The 15,491-nt window shown below is 36.1% G+C and overlaps 1 protein-coding gene across 1 annotated transcript in view; it reads left to right on the top strand.

Annotated features, from left to right (window-relative positions):
- The window catches only part of Cfap47 (cilia and flagella associated protein 47), a 272,610-nt gene that overhangs the window by 62,954 nt on the left and 194,165 nt on the right, over positions 1-15,491 (top strand). The window contains exons 21-24 of the mRNA XM_052731290.1: positions 564-658; positions 10,480-10,621; positions 13,379-13,473; positions 15,298-15,457. Of these exons, the coding sequence (XP_052587250.1) occupies positions 564-658; positions 10,480-10,621; positions 13,379-13,473; positions 15,298-15,457 (492 nt within the window). The remainder of the gene's footprint in view (positions 1-563; positions 659-10,479; positions 10,622-13,378; positions 13,474-15,297; positions 15,458-15,491) is intronic.

Below are 15,491 nucleotides of genomic sequence, written 5' to 3'. Positions count from 1 at the left end.
TACAATAGTAGGGCGGCAATAGTTAATACTAATGCATCACATGTACATATGTACATATATGTGTTTCTGAAAGGAAATTTCAAGTGTCTCCTCAAAAATAAATGATGGACAATTGAAGTAATTGGTATTCTTTGTAAATTTGTGAATTTTCTGGTGATCAAATGAGACCTGAGTCGTCTTTGCTTCCCCTTTATCACATAGGTCATTTCTTAGCTATTCTGACAACTATGACCAAGTCAGTTGCTTGACCTTGCTCTTTATTCCTTTCCACCTTCATCAGAATATTACTATATTTATTTAACTTTGGAAAAATTTTATAATGGACTTTTAATTATTTACTTCCTGATTCTGTGTTGCATATTTTGATATGAGATTTGGTGGTATAAACTTGGTATTAAGAATCATTGTTCACCTAGAAATTTTATGCAGCTTTACCCCTAGGTATTTCAGTAGTTGCATTTTGATTGCTATGAGTATTATAATGACATCTTCAGGGTTCACATTAAATAATATTGCTATATATATACATATATGTTTTATATATCGTTTTTCTTCTTTTATAGGAGAGTTCAAAAATACAGAAGTTCCTTATATGTATGCCATAGAGGTAGAAGAAAGCGCTTCTGTGGAATGTGGCATAGCATTTTCTCCTGTAGAAGTAAGTTTGGTTTTCTGTTACTCATATCATGGAAGAGTAGTGGGATTACAGGTTAGCTATTTAAGAATCTATCAGATATCACCTAAGTTCTGTTTTGAGTGGGTCTTATTCTAAGGAGTGACTATGCATAGCTATAACTTTTAATTTAGTAATATAATTACTAGATTGTCGGAATTCAGTGTTGGAGTTCAGCCCTGATCTATCAAAGGGTTCCTTGAAGAGGGGAATGAGGAATTGAGAAATGCTAGATGGAAATATAGATGAAGAAAAAGACAGAGATACAGGATATTTTCCGGAGGGTCCTAGGTCAATACCCACTCTTTATTTCTAATGGACTTTTTATACACTAGCAAGGGGAAAGGCCTAAGACCTCCCCATTTCAAGATCAAAGCACAGGGTACAACCAAGTATAGACCTTCAAAATACTTGGTAACCATGCCCCATGGCAAAGCATCTTGAGATTAGACCTTAAAGTATAAGACACCTGGTAACCATGCCTTTGCACTCTATTATTATGCCGCCTTGGAGAGCAATATAAACTCTGACTCTGACCTTGAGTCAAACCACAAGTTAGAATCTTTGTGGGCTCCTACATTAGATATGCCTAATTCATGGGGAACTATGATTATATTGTCTTTGCTGTACTTACTATCAAATTTGAAGTATGATATATTGTCAAGGAATGATAGGATTAAGCCAATGAGAAGACAATTTATATTCAAGCTACCTTGTGTTTTATAATTATTTTTGAAGGTGACTCTTGGAATCATTATCTGAAATCCCCCAAAATGTTGTGAACAATTAAAACATGTTGTTTCTATGATGCTTAGTTAATATTGTTCCCATGATAACCAATGATATTTTTGAACTGGAAAAAACCATCAATATAAAAGAATGAACCTTTATTAGAGTGTGTCTATAAGGAATGGGTATCACTGGCTAAGTTTAAGAAGTAAGCTGCAGTATGCTTTTGTTTCAGATTTATGAAATGATAAGAATAGAGCTTCTTTTTTAAAATAATTTTTTTTATTTTTATTTGCATTGGTGTTTTGTCTGCATGTATGTCTGTGTGAGGGTGTCAGATCTTGGAGTTACAGACTGCCATGTGGGTGCTGGGAATTGAACCTGGGTCCTCTGGAAGAGCAGTCAGTGCTCTTAACCACTAGCCTTTGAGAGCTTCTTTTTGACAATTATAGTGTAAGATTTATACATCAGAAGTAAAGCAAAACAAAACAAATAAACAAATAACAGTGTAGTTAAATAATTTGTACCAGTAAGTACAGAAAATGATTTACTAAGTGAAAGCAATAATAATCCCCCCCATCCACCTTGACATGTCTGCTAGTGTTGTCATTATGTGCGTCTTGGTTAGACAACCATATTGTTTAGATATCATGGAAGCAATTTGCCTCATGTCTAGAAGACACTGTTCAACAGCTATACTAGTTCTCTGATATTTAAATTCTTTCCACCCCTCATATACAATATTCCCCGAGCCTTAGGTATTGTGGTGGCATTGTAGATGTACCAATTCTGAGAGTGGGCATCCTATGGTCACTTATTCTCTGCATTTTGACCAGTTGTGGCTCATTTTAGTTGCCTATTTGCTGCAAAAAGAAGATTCTTTGATGAGGGGTGAAAGTTGTACTCATCTGTGAGTATAAGGATAATTATTTAAAATATAGTTAGATATTACAGTGGCTTAGGAAAATGACATTGTAGGTTTACTTCTAGATTCTATGACCTCTCTGTCCATGGGTACTTGTGTAGGTTTGCAATACCAGGCAGGAATTCCCTCCTATTGAACCTGCCTTAAGTCCAATTAGACAGTTGTTCATTACCCCTGTGAAAACAGTGCCACTATTGTATCATTGGGGATATCAAACTGGTCTAGTCATTGTTGTGGTTAGTAGATTGATATCTAAACAATATGGTTGTCTAACCAAGACGCACATAATGACAACACTAGCAGACATGTCAAGGTGGATGGGGGGGATTATTATTGCTTTCACTTAGTAAATCATTTTCTGTACTTACTGGTACAAATTATTTAACTACACTGTTATTTGTTTATTTGTTTTGTTTTGCTTTACTTCTGATGTATAAATCTTACACTATAATTGTCAAAAAGAAGCTCTCAAAGGCTAGTGGTTAAGAGCACTGACTGCTCTTCCAGAGGACCCAGGTTCAATTCCCAGCACCCACATGGCAGTCTGTAACTCCAAGATCTGGGTGGGACTGTTGATTGCTTTTCTCCCTTAGCAGCTTTCATAGCATCTATCACTACTATGAGAGCTAGTCCTCAGGGAGGAGACTTCCAGGTCAGTTCCAGCTCTATTCTTTCAGGTCCTCTGTCAAGTGTGCGGTGTCGTCAGCAATAGTCTTACCTTCAAGTTCTGGGAGGGAACTAAGTAATTGCAATCACTTATATTATTTTGGGAGTGTCTTGGACAGCCCCTGACCAACAATTTGAGTTTCCCCTTACCAGGTATTAAAGTTTCTGTTAGTGTATGGTTCTTAGGAGAAATATTGTAACCCCACCTGGCATGATTCCATTTAAACTTTCTCAATTTCTGTTTCTGTCTCTGCGTGCGTGCGTGCGTGCGTGCGTGCGTGCGTGCGTGCGTGCGTGCCCTATATGCATTTTTAAGTAAACTTATAAAAAATTTTTTATGGCTTTTTCAAACATCCTAATGTTAGTTGAGGGTGATCACTCAGGGGGACTAAAGAGTACCTGTTGCTCTTGCTGAAGAAACCAGTTCAATTCTCAGCACCCACATGGTGGCTCATAAACATCTCTAATTTAGGTACTAGGACATCCAACACACTCTTCTGGCTTCCATTGACACCCAACATACAGGAGATACACATACATACATTCAGGATAAACATTCATACACACAAAATAAAGAAGTGTAAACAATTTAAAAAGGAGGGATGATATATTGAACCTGAAGTTCAATATGGAGAAACAGCCATATTTATTTCCATAGTGGCTGTAGAAGTTTTCACTTCCAACAGCAATGGAAGAGTGTATTCCTTGTTTATCCTCTCCAGTAAGAGCTGTCACTTATGCTATGGATCTTAGCCATTCTGACAGGTGTAAGATGGAATCTCAAAGTATCTGCATTTTCTTACTGACTAAGGATGTTGGACATTTCTTTAAGTCTTTCTTAGCCATTTGAGATTCCTTTATTGAGAATTCTCTGTCTAGATCTGTATCCCATTTTTAATTGGATTATTTGGGTTTTTGATATCTAGTTTATTGAGCTCTTTATATATTTTGGATATTGGTCCTCTATCAGATGTAGAGTTGGTGAAAATCATTTCCCATTCTGTACGCTGCTGCTTTGTCCAAATGAGAGTATCCTTTGCTTTCCATCAGCTTTTCAGTTTCATAAGATCCCTTTTATTAATTGTTGATCTTAGTGCTTGCGTTATCAGTGCTCTGTTAAATAAGTCTTCTCCTGTGCCAATGCATTCAAGGCTATTCCCCACTTTCTCTTCTCTTAAGTTCAGTGCATCTGGTTTTATGTTGAGGTCTTTGATCCATTTGGACTTTAGTTTTGGGCAGGGTAATAAATAAGAATCTATTTGCTTTCTTCTACATGCTGAAAACCAGTTTAACCAGCACTATTTGTTGACGATGCCGGCTTTTTTTTCCCAGTGTGTATTTCTCGCTTCTTTATAAAAACTCAGGTGTACATATGTGTGTGGATTTATGTCCAGGTCTTCAGTTCAATCCCATTTATCAACATATCTGTTTTAATGCCAATAACATGCTGTTTTTATGACTATAGCTCTGCAGTACAACTTGAAATTGGGAATGGTTGGACATTCAACAGTTTTTTTTTCTCTTACTGTTCAGTATTGTGTTTTAGCTGTCCTGGAGGTTTGTTGTTTTTTTTTTTCCCCAAGACAGGGTTTCTCTGTGTAATTTTGGTGCCTGTCCTAGATCTCACTGTGTAGACCAGGCTGGCCTTGAACTCACAGAGATCTGCCTGGCTCTGCCTCCAGAGTGCTGGGATTAAAGGCAAGCGCCACCACCGCCCGGCCCTGGAGGTTTTTGTTTGTTTGTTTCTCATATGAAGTTGAGAATTGAGTTTTCAATGTCTGTAAAGAGTTGAGTTGGAATTTTGATGGGGATTGCATTGAATCTGTAGATTGCTTTTGGTAGGATGGTATTTTTAACATGATAATCCTTCTGATGCATAAGCGTGAGAGACTTTTCCATCTTCTGATAGCTTCAATTTCTTTCTTCATGGATTTAAAATTCTTATTGTGCAGGTCTTTCACTTGCTTGGTTAGAGTTACCTCAAGATATTTTATATTATCTGGGGCTTTTGGGAAAGGTGTTATGTCCCTGATTTCTCTCTGAGTCTGTTTGTTATTTATGTGTAGGAATTACCTCTAGGAATTCTCAGACTTCACAAAAAGGGCAAACTCCTGTGTCTACCCTGCCTTATCACTTCCTCTCTCCATCTAGCCATATCACTTCCTGTTTTCTCCTCCCAAGTGCTAGGGTTAAAGGTGTGTGCCACCATTATCTGCATCTAGTGCCTAGCTCTGCATTCTGATCTCCAGGCAAACTTTATTTATTAGAGCACAAACAAAATATCACCACATCATACAGAAGAAAGTTGTTCAGTTTCCCTGAGTTTGTAGTCTTTCTGTTGTTGTTGATAACTAGCTTTAATCTGTGGTGGTGTGATAGTATGCAGGGAGTGATTTCAGTTTTCTTGTATCTGTTTCATGCCTGAGTATGTGGTCCATTTTGGAGAAAGTTCCGTGATGTGCAGAGTAGAAGGTATATTCTTTTGTGTTTGTGTGGTGTTCTGTAAATATCTTAGGTCCATTTGGTTTATAACATCTGTTAGCTCCAGTATTTCTCCATTTAGTTCTTATCTGGATGACCTGTACATTGGTAAGAGTCAGTTATTGAAGTCTCCCACTATCAGTGTGTGAGGGTCACGATATGCTTTAAGCTGTAGTAGTGTTTCTTTTACAAACTTGGGGGCCCTTGTGTTTGGGGCATGGACATTAAGAATTGAAATGCCATCTTGGTAGATTTTTCCATTGAGTATGTAGTGTCCTTCACCATCTCTTTTGATTAGTTTTGGTTTGAAGTCTGTTTTGTTAGATATTAAAATGTCTACACTAGCTTGCTTCTCAGGTCCATTTTCTTAGAATATCCTTTTCCAACCCTTTACCCTGAGGTAATGTCTTATCTTTGATATTGAGATGTGTTTCTTGGATGTAGCAGAAGGTGGGATTCTGTTTTTGTATCTATCTTTTTTAATCTGTGCTTTTTTCGGCGGTGGCGGGGGGATTGAGTCCATTGATATTGAGAGATGTCAAGGACCAATGATTGCTGATTCCTATTATTTTGTTGTTGGTGTTGGTGTTGGTTGCAGGTGTGGGTGCATACGTGTGTGTGTGTGTGTGTGTGTGTGTGTGAGTGCACATGTATAAGCAAGTAAGTTCACACACAAATGCTTACCTTCTCTTGATTTTGCTGGTGTGAAATTATTTATTCCCTGTGTTTTCATGTGTGTACTTAACCTCATTAGTTTGGAATTTTCCTTCTAGTGCCTTCTGTATTGCTGCATTTGTAAAGAGTTAATGTTTAAATTTGACTTAATCATGGAATATCTTATATTCTCCATCTATGGTGATTGGAAGTTTGCTGGGTTATAGTCTAGGCTGGCCTCTGTGGTCTCTTAGAGTGCAAAACATCCATCCAGGCCCTTCTCGCTTTTAGAGCCTCCATTGAGAAGTCAAGTTCAATTCTAATAGGTCTGTCTTTATATATTACTTGGTCATTTTCCCTTGCAGTTTTTAATATTCTTTATTCTGTATGTTTTGCTTATTATGTGGCGAGGGGACTTTTCTGGTCTAGTTTTTTTTTTTTTTTCTCTTCTGTATGCTTCTTGTACCTTTATAGGCATCTCCTTCAGGTTAAGAATATTTCTTTTTCTGTGAATTTGTTGAAAACATGAAAACATTTTGTGGGCCTTTGAGCTCAGTTTCTTTTTCCTTCCTCTATTCCTACTATTTTTATGTTTCATCTTTCATAGTTTCCAAAGTTTCCTGGGTGCTTTGGTTTTTTGATTTAACATTTTCTTTGACTGATGTATTTCTCCTCTTGTATATTCAGTGCCTGACAGTCACCTTTTCATGTTTTATCTTCTGTTACTGACTCTGACTCTTGCCTGTATAGTTCTTGTTCAGATTCCTAAATTCTTTATTTCTAGAGTTCCCTCTATTTGGATTTTCTTTATTTCTTCTATTTCTCTTTTCAGGTCTTTAACAGTTTAAATAATTTCTTTCAACTATTTGTTTGTTTGTGTTTTTACTTTCCTTAAAGGATTAATTAATTAATTTCCTTCATTTTTTGTTCATGTTTCCCTGTATTTTTTAAGGCATTTATTAATTTCCTCTTTAAGGATCTCCATCATCTTCATATTGTTGACTTTAAGGTGTTTTTCTTGTGCTTCAGGTGTGTTGGAATACTCAGGGTATAGCTGGCCTGTGTTTCCATGGATGTTGTTGATTGTGTTTTTATGCTGTCTAGACATCAGGTTTTGTGGCAGTTATGGACCCAGATTTAGCAGTTGGTTTCTAGTACGATACAGTGAAGAATGCAAGGAGGCAGGTTAGGACGGGATGGTCTGTTAGAATCCACAGGAGATGTGAGCAGGAGTTACTGAAACCTGTAGTTGGTGTTTTGTTGTAGTACTAAGGACAAGACTGGGGGTTGGTTCTGGTAGAACAGATTGTATCCCCATTCTTACAGTGTTGTTGAAGGGATAATAATTTTGTAGGCGAGGTAGTTTTTTACATCACATCTTTACTTTTGAGGAAGATTCCTTTTAAATAAATTATGTATGAGTAAACATAAAAAAAGCTGAGAGAACAAATTGTATACGGCTTTGCACCTGCTCATAATAGCAATGATACTTCTTTGTGAACTTAAAAGTTCTTTTTGGAAGACTGAATTTTATCTAAAAGGAGAGTTAAGTGTTCAAATGGATACATTGACTTATTTTGGTATATACTGACATCATGTCAACATCAGATGTACTTTAAATGTACATTTAAATGAGTATTGATGTCTTCCTTTATGTTAAATCTCTTAGAAATTTTTATCATTTATTTTATTTTTCAGATTATAATATAATATAATGGATATAATTACATTGTATCCACTTCCCTTTCTTTCCTCCGGTCTCTACCATATCTTATTCTTGTCTTTCAAATTCATGGCCTCTTTTTCAATTAATTGTTGTTGCATATGTATGTATATATTCATAAATATAACCTTTTCGTTCTGTATTAATTTTGATTTCTATTCCTATAACCTTGACGTAGAGATTTAATACTAGATTCATCAGTTAAGCCTCAATAGCCAATAACTGTCAGAACTAACTTATCAGAACTCAGACCACTTTTTAACTCATGTTTTCCTATAATATTAGAACATCCCTATGGAATATGTTTTCATCTTTGTCACCTCTGATTCCCCTTATATGTGGATTTTGTTCTCTTTCCCCTCTGTCTTCTGATCCTCTTTCCCGTCTTCTGATTCTACATTTCCCTAATCCCTGTTTATTCACTCCCCAGTAATCATTTCATTCCACTAGACACACACACACACACACACACACACACACACACACACACACACACACACACACATTTATCAAGGGAACTGCTTTTTGTCTTGGTTTTGCTTCTTAATAGCCCTTCTGGCTCTTAGTGTAGGCCTAGAAGTTAATGTTTTCTGGAATCCTTTTTGATTTGATTTTTTTCTAGGCTATCTTTGTTTAAAGGTCCTGCTTCTTTGAATTTTGTGTTGTGTGACTATATCCCCCCACTAAGGTAGGTTTTCTCTGATTCCCAATCTCCTAATGAGTCTTGCATGCTTCTCTCATTTCTTAAGTAATTTTTTATATCTCCGTAGAAGCCAATCTAGAACTTTAGCCTCCCAATTCCTTGTCTTTGTATTTCCATAAACTATTGCTCTCTTCCCTGTGATTGGGAACCCATCTCCATCCAATAGTAGGAAGAGAGTGAGTTTGAAACACTATTTGACTACATTTTACTTTAAAATATAAGTCCTATTATATGCAGAAAAACATTAAAAATAAAATAATTGGATAAAAATTATGCACTGGTCCTTAATGAGAAGATTCAGCAACCACAAAATAAAAGATACTTGGGAAAAATGTGCATCTGTAATATGTACATATTACTTTTTGTCATCATTCCCTAAGCAATATAATTTAACAACTATCTATATATCATTCATATTATATTAAATTTTTTTTAAGTAGTCTAGATTTAAAGGAGGTGGCAAGGTGACTCAGTGGGGTAAGGGTTTTTGCTCCCAAGCTTGATGACCTGAATTGAATTAGCGCTTAGAGCTCACATGGTGAAAAAAGAAAACAAGTCTCTCACTTTGTCCTGTGACTTCCACATAAGCACTGTTGCATGCACAAACCTACACATATCTACATATTATGTAAATAAATATAAAAAATTGAGGACTGTAGATATAGCTGAGTGATTATGATGGTTTGAAAGAAAATGGTCCCCATAGGCTCATAGTATGTGGCACTATTAGGAGGTGTGTTCTTGTTGGAGTAGGAGTGGCCTTGTTGGAGGAAGTGTGTCACTGTGTGGATGGGCTTTGAGGTCTTATGTGACTCACCCAGTGTCACTCTTTCTTTCTGCTGTCTGTTGATCCAGATGTAGAACTCTCAGCTACCTGTTCAGCACCATCACGCCTGCAGGCTGCCTTGTTTCCCACCACAACAATAAAGGAGGACTAAACCTCTGAAACTGTTAGCCAGTACCTATTAAATGCTTTGCTTTACTGGAGTTGCTATGGTCGTGGTGACTCTTCTAACTCTAAGACCAGTTAGTAAGAGCTCCCTTGCTCTTGCAGAAAACCCAGGTTCAATTTGGAGCACCCGTATACTTGCTCACAACCATTCATCATTGTAGTTCCAGGGAGTCCCATGCCTCCTTCTGACCTCTGTGGGCACTAGGCACACATATGGTGTACATACATATATGCAGTCAAAACACCTCTTACATAAAGGAAAAATATCAAATGTATATGACTGTGTTGTGCAAATTATATACAAATGATTTGTATATGGGATTTGAATATGCATCCTCTCATTTTACTGTTCACATTTAGGAATGGGAAGACTATAAATTATGTCCTAGAGCCATCCATGTCTTATGGTTACAAAGGGTTGACTGTCAGTCATGTTTGGGCATATAGTATAGAATGTTGATTTATTTTAATTTGCAAATGGAAAACAGCAGTTCAGTCAGAAGCAGAGAAAGAGAAGAAAGAAAATGTAACTGGCCTCTGAAGTCTAGATAAGAAGTTCCCGAAGAAATGAGATGAAACACATTCTGTTGTATTTTTTCTTTATGTGTGAAATATGAAAGCAAATTATATTTATATATATTTAGTCAGTTTACTCCTGGATCTTGCTCTGTAGACCAGGCTGACCTCAAACTCACAGAGATCTGCTTGCCTCTGCCTCCTGAGTGCTAGGATTAAAGGCATGTGCCACCACCTGGCTGGTTCGTTTTTAATAAATAAGCATTTTAAAAGCAATTTACCTGATGGTTTTAGAGACTTATTTTTGACATAGTGAATAATATAGCCTTTACTTTATTAAATGAATGTAGGTTCAGTGCCATAAGATAATTTTAGTTTGAAAAAGGTAATTTTGATGAATCAACAGTATCAAAATCCTCAAAGTTATAAGTAATTTTTGTGTTTTTTATTTTGACAGGTAGCGACATATGACTTTAGCTTTCCTGTACATATTAATTCCTTTAAGGCTTCAGAACTGTACTGCGAATATTCGTCTAAGAAAAAGATTTTGATGCCAAGAGTGTCACCACTTATTCCACCGTGTTTTGTTCAAGCTACTGGTGTGTAATATGAAAGTCAGTTGATGTGTGTCGGTCAAAGATTTACACTTAACATCATCTAAAAGTAAAGAAAAATCAGAGTATCATTCTTAGTTTTCAAAATATGGAGTATTAGAAAATAAAGTCACCACTGAATTTCTTTTTTTTTATTAATTAAACTTAGTCATTTATTTTATATCCCCACCACAGTTTCCCCCTCCTCCTCTCCTCCTATTCCTCAACCTCCTGCCTCCTCTGTTTCTGATCAGAAAGGGGCAGGCCTCTCATGGGTGTCAACAAAGCCTGGCATACCAAATTGAGGTAGGATTTAACTCCTCCCCTTGTATTAAGGCTGGGCAAGGCAACCCAGTATGAGGATTTGGTTCCTGGAAACCAGCCAAAGCATTAGGGCCAGGCCGTTTCCACCACTAGGAGTCCCACAAGTAGACCAAGCTACACAATTGTCACATACATGTAGAGGGCCTAGGATGGTCCCAAATAGGCTTCCTAGCTGTCAGTCCAGAGTCTGTGAGCTCCCATGACCCCACGTTAGTTGTTTCTGTGGGTTCCCTTGTGATGATCTTGACCCACCCTGGCTAGTACATCCTTCCTCCCTCTCTTCAGCAGGATTCCCTGAGCTCAGCCAAGTATTTGACTGTGGATGTCTGCATCTATTTCCATTAGTCACTCTGATGACAATTGGGGTAGTTACCAATCTGATTATAGGCGATGACCAATTCAGTCTACCTGTTCACTATTGCTAGGAGTCTTAGCTGGGATCATCCTTGTAGATTCCTGGGAGTATCCCTTGTACCAGGTTTCTACCTGACCTCAAAATGCCCTTCCCATCAAGATGTCTCTTTAACTACATTCTCCCTCTACTCACCCCCCACAACCTAATCCCTCGTGTTCCTATCCCTGCCAGCCCCCAGTTTACCCAGGAAATCTCTTCTGTTTCCCCTTCCTAGCGAAATCCATGCATCCCTGTCCCCCTTTGAGTCCTCCTTGTTACCTAGCCTCTCTGGGGCTGTGGATTGTAGCATGGTTAGCCTTTACATTACAGCTAGTATCAATTTATGAGTGAGTACATACCATGTTTGTCTTTCTGGGTCTTGGTTACCTCACTCAGGATGATTTTTTTCTAGTTCCCTCCATTTGCCTTCAAATTTCCTGATGTCATTGTTTTTTAACATCTGAGTAATACTCTGTTGTGTACATGTACCACATTTTCTTTATCCATTCTTTATTTGAGGGTCATCTAAGTTTTTTTAAGTTCTGGATATTACAAATAATGCTTTTATGAACATAGTTGAGCAAGTGTCCTTGTTGAATGACTGAGCAGTGCTTTGGGTATGTGTCCAAGATTGGTATAGCTGGGTCTTGAGGTAGACTGATTCCCAATTTTCTGAAAAACGGCCATATTGATTTTCCAAAGTGGCTGTACAAGTTTGCACTCCCACCAGCAATGGAGGAGTGTTCCCTTTGCTCCAAATCCCCACCAGCATAAGCTTTTAGTAGTGTTTTTTGATCGTAGCCATTCTGAATGGTGTATGGTGGAATCTCAGAATCCTGATGGCTAAGGATGTTGAACAATTCTTTAAGTGTCTCTCAGCCATTATAGCTTCTTCTGTTGAGAATTCTCTGTTTAGATCTGCACCCTGTTTTTAATTAGATTATTTGTCTTTTTGGTATCTAGTTTCTTGAGTTCTTTATATAGTTAGGATATCAGTCCTGTGTCAGATGTAGGGTTGGTGAAGATATTTTCCTCATTCTGTAGGCTGCCATTTTGTCTTACTAACCATGTCCTTTGTCTTACAGAAGCTTCTCAGTTTCATGAGGTTCCATTTATTAATTGTTGATCTCAGTGTTTGTGCTACTGGTATTCTATTTAGGAAGTTGTCTCCTGTGCCAGTGCATTCGAGGCTCTTTCCCATTTTCTCTTCTATCAGGTTCAGTGTACCTGGATGTATATTGAGGTCTCTGATCCACTTGGACTTGAGTTTTGTGCATGGTGATAGCTATGGATCTATGTGAATTCTACATTTTTCAACATTCAGTTATGCAAGTACCATTTGTTGAATATGATTTCATTTTTTCCATTGTAAAATTTTGGCTTCTTCATCAAAATCAGTTGTCCACAGGTGTGTGGATTTAAGTCAGGGTCTTTGATTTGATTCCATTAATCTACCTGTCTGTTTTTATGCCAATACTATGCTGTTTTTATTACTATAGCTCTATAGTAGAGCTTGAAGTCAGGGACAGTGATAATACTGGACATTCCTTTATTGTACAAGATTATTTTAGTTATTCTGGGGTTTTGTTTTTTATATGAAGATGTGTATTGTTCTTTCAAGGTTTGTAAAAAATTGTGTTGGAATTTTGATTGGGATTGCATTGAATCTCTAGATTGTTTTTGGTAAGATGGCCATTTTTATTATCTTAGTCCTACTGATCCATGAGCATGGGAGATCTTTCCATCTTCTGGTATTATGTTTGTCCTTTCTTATTTCAATATTGAGTTTATGATTTTTACTATTTCATGGTTATTGTTCTGTTTTTCATATAATTCATTGCCAATAAATTTTATAAAATGGAAATTTGTAAATGTGGAAACCAACATATCTTAGAATTGTTTGAAATGGAATTTTACTTTTTGACTAGGAGTATAAAACAGAAACATTAATTTTTTTGTTATTTCATTTTGGAAAATATACTACTAAATAGTGTTCACATTCTGTTTATTAATATTTTATCAATATCTTTACTTTTCTTTTAAAGTATTGCGAGCACCATTGAAATTATCCAGTACTGAATTTGTCTTCAAAATCCCATTATATGAACTTCAGCATAGTAAGGAAATCACAAGAATTCAGGTATATAGATAATTAATACACTTCATAATTCATAATTATTTTGTAATTTTTTTAGTTTTCACTTACTGAATTGATTATTTGAAAGAGTGACCTATTGCCTATTATTATAATTTTCAGAAATAGTTTTTGGGGGGGTATGATATGTGTCAGTACCACGTGCTTGAATGTGTGAGTTCATAGCTGCTTAAGCCTAGCAAGTTGGCCCATGGTCTTTTGGGGATTTTCCTGTCATACTTCCTATCTCACTGTAGGAGCACAGAATTATAGATAAGCATGATGGTATCTGGCCATTTGTTAGGTTCTGGACATTTCAAGTCATATTACCTTGCTTGCTATACAAGCACTTTACCCTTTGAACCATCTTCTGAGTTCCCCTAAAAATAACTTCTTAAATTTTATTTCTGTATCTATCAGTTCATGATGTGTCTATGTGGGCATGCATGTCATGGCATGTGTGTGGGGTCAGAGGATAACTTTGTAGAACTGGTTCTCTTTTCCCTTACTGAATTCTGGGGGTTGAATTAGGTCACTAGGCTTGTGCTGCAAGTGACTTTACTGACTCAGCCTCCTCATTGGTACTCAGAAATTTTTTTTTAATTCAAGCATACATATAATGACTTACTTTATCTACATACATATATATATATATATAATTTGAATTATTGTCAAATATATTCCATATATATATGACAAGAAGCAGTCTTAAATAGTGAAAAAATGCTGTTATATAATAAAGTAACTTATCCATCATTCTACTATTTTTTTTCTTACTGTGCATCACTGCATCTCCCAATTAGAACTATATCTAGAAGAAAAAAAGAAATGTTTAAGAAAGAACATCATATATATCTCTTTGGAAGTTGTATTCCCCTGACCTTTCTTGTCTAGTGTATTATTATTCCTACAATCATTTCTGTTGAATATCTTTATCACTGGTGATAAAGTACATAAGGAAAATATTTAACATTGCTTTGATAAAAATAGAATGTATGAAATTAAGAGATGTGGATTAATGAAATACCTCTGCTGAAATTAAAATGGATATTTTAGATGAAGAGTATAAAAATACAGTAAAATTTCTTTCAATAAACCATATATATATATATATATATATATATATATATATATATATATATACACAAATCTCATGTGGAACTGAGAAAATAACTTTAGTGACATGAAATGTAGATTTGAAAATGCCTTTCTGAAATGGGAGATTACTTTACATTATTGAACTTTCAGTTATTTTGATATCTGAATCACTAGTTATTTCTTGGTTATAATTAAGGTATTGGCAAGAGCCATATAGTCCTTTCTGAAACTTTAGGGAAAGCTCCTAGCATTGCCTTCTTCAGCATTTAGAGGACAGTCACATTTCTTTCCTGTGGGTCTAGTGGGAAAATGTTATAGCGGGAACATTTGACATCACCTGAGGAGCATATGTAGCATCACAGTGACTCATTGGAACTGCTGGGTTTATGACTGTTCTCCAGTTTCTTTGTTCTCCACTGTACTTTGGCAGTGATGTGATCATCTTCAAAGGATTAGGGAATTTAAAGAACACATTCACATATGTAGTTTAGATTTTGTTTCTGTAAAAAAGAGTATTCTCTCTGTTTTAGTGTGTCAGTATGAACTAACATAAATTTTCTTAGTATTTTTGCTGTAAATTATCAATAGAATTATTTAAGAGCCCTTTTAGGTTGCCTATTTGGCATTTTAATATCGCCATAATCAAATACTCAGATCTTGTTTCTAACAACTAAATTTTATAATGCATTTATTAAATTTTAAAAATTTCTTCTTTTGTATATATATGAACAGGATCTTGTCTTACATAATATTTCAAAAAAAACTGTTCAGTGGTCTTTGGATATTGGCAAAAGTGTCAAACTTTTCAAAAGTGGCATATTCAAATTTACTGCACTGATTGGAAGTCTGAAACCAGAGGAAACATATACTATTTCAATACATTTCTGTCCAAGTAAGTATTTTTCTATTTGTTAAAAAATATTTTT

This window comes from Peromyscus californicus, unplaced genomic scaffold (assembly GCF_007827085.1).
Source record: "Peromyscus californicus insignis strain IS unplaced genomic scaffold, ASM782708v3 Scaffold_10__1_contigs__length_136768540, whole genome shotgun sequence".
Lineage (NCBI taxonomy): Eukaryota > Metazoa > Chordata > Mammalia > Rodentia > Cricetidae > Peromyscus > Peromyscus californicus.
This window is presented reverse-complemented; position numbering and strand designations above follow the sequence as displayed.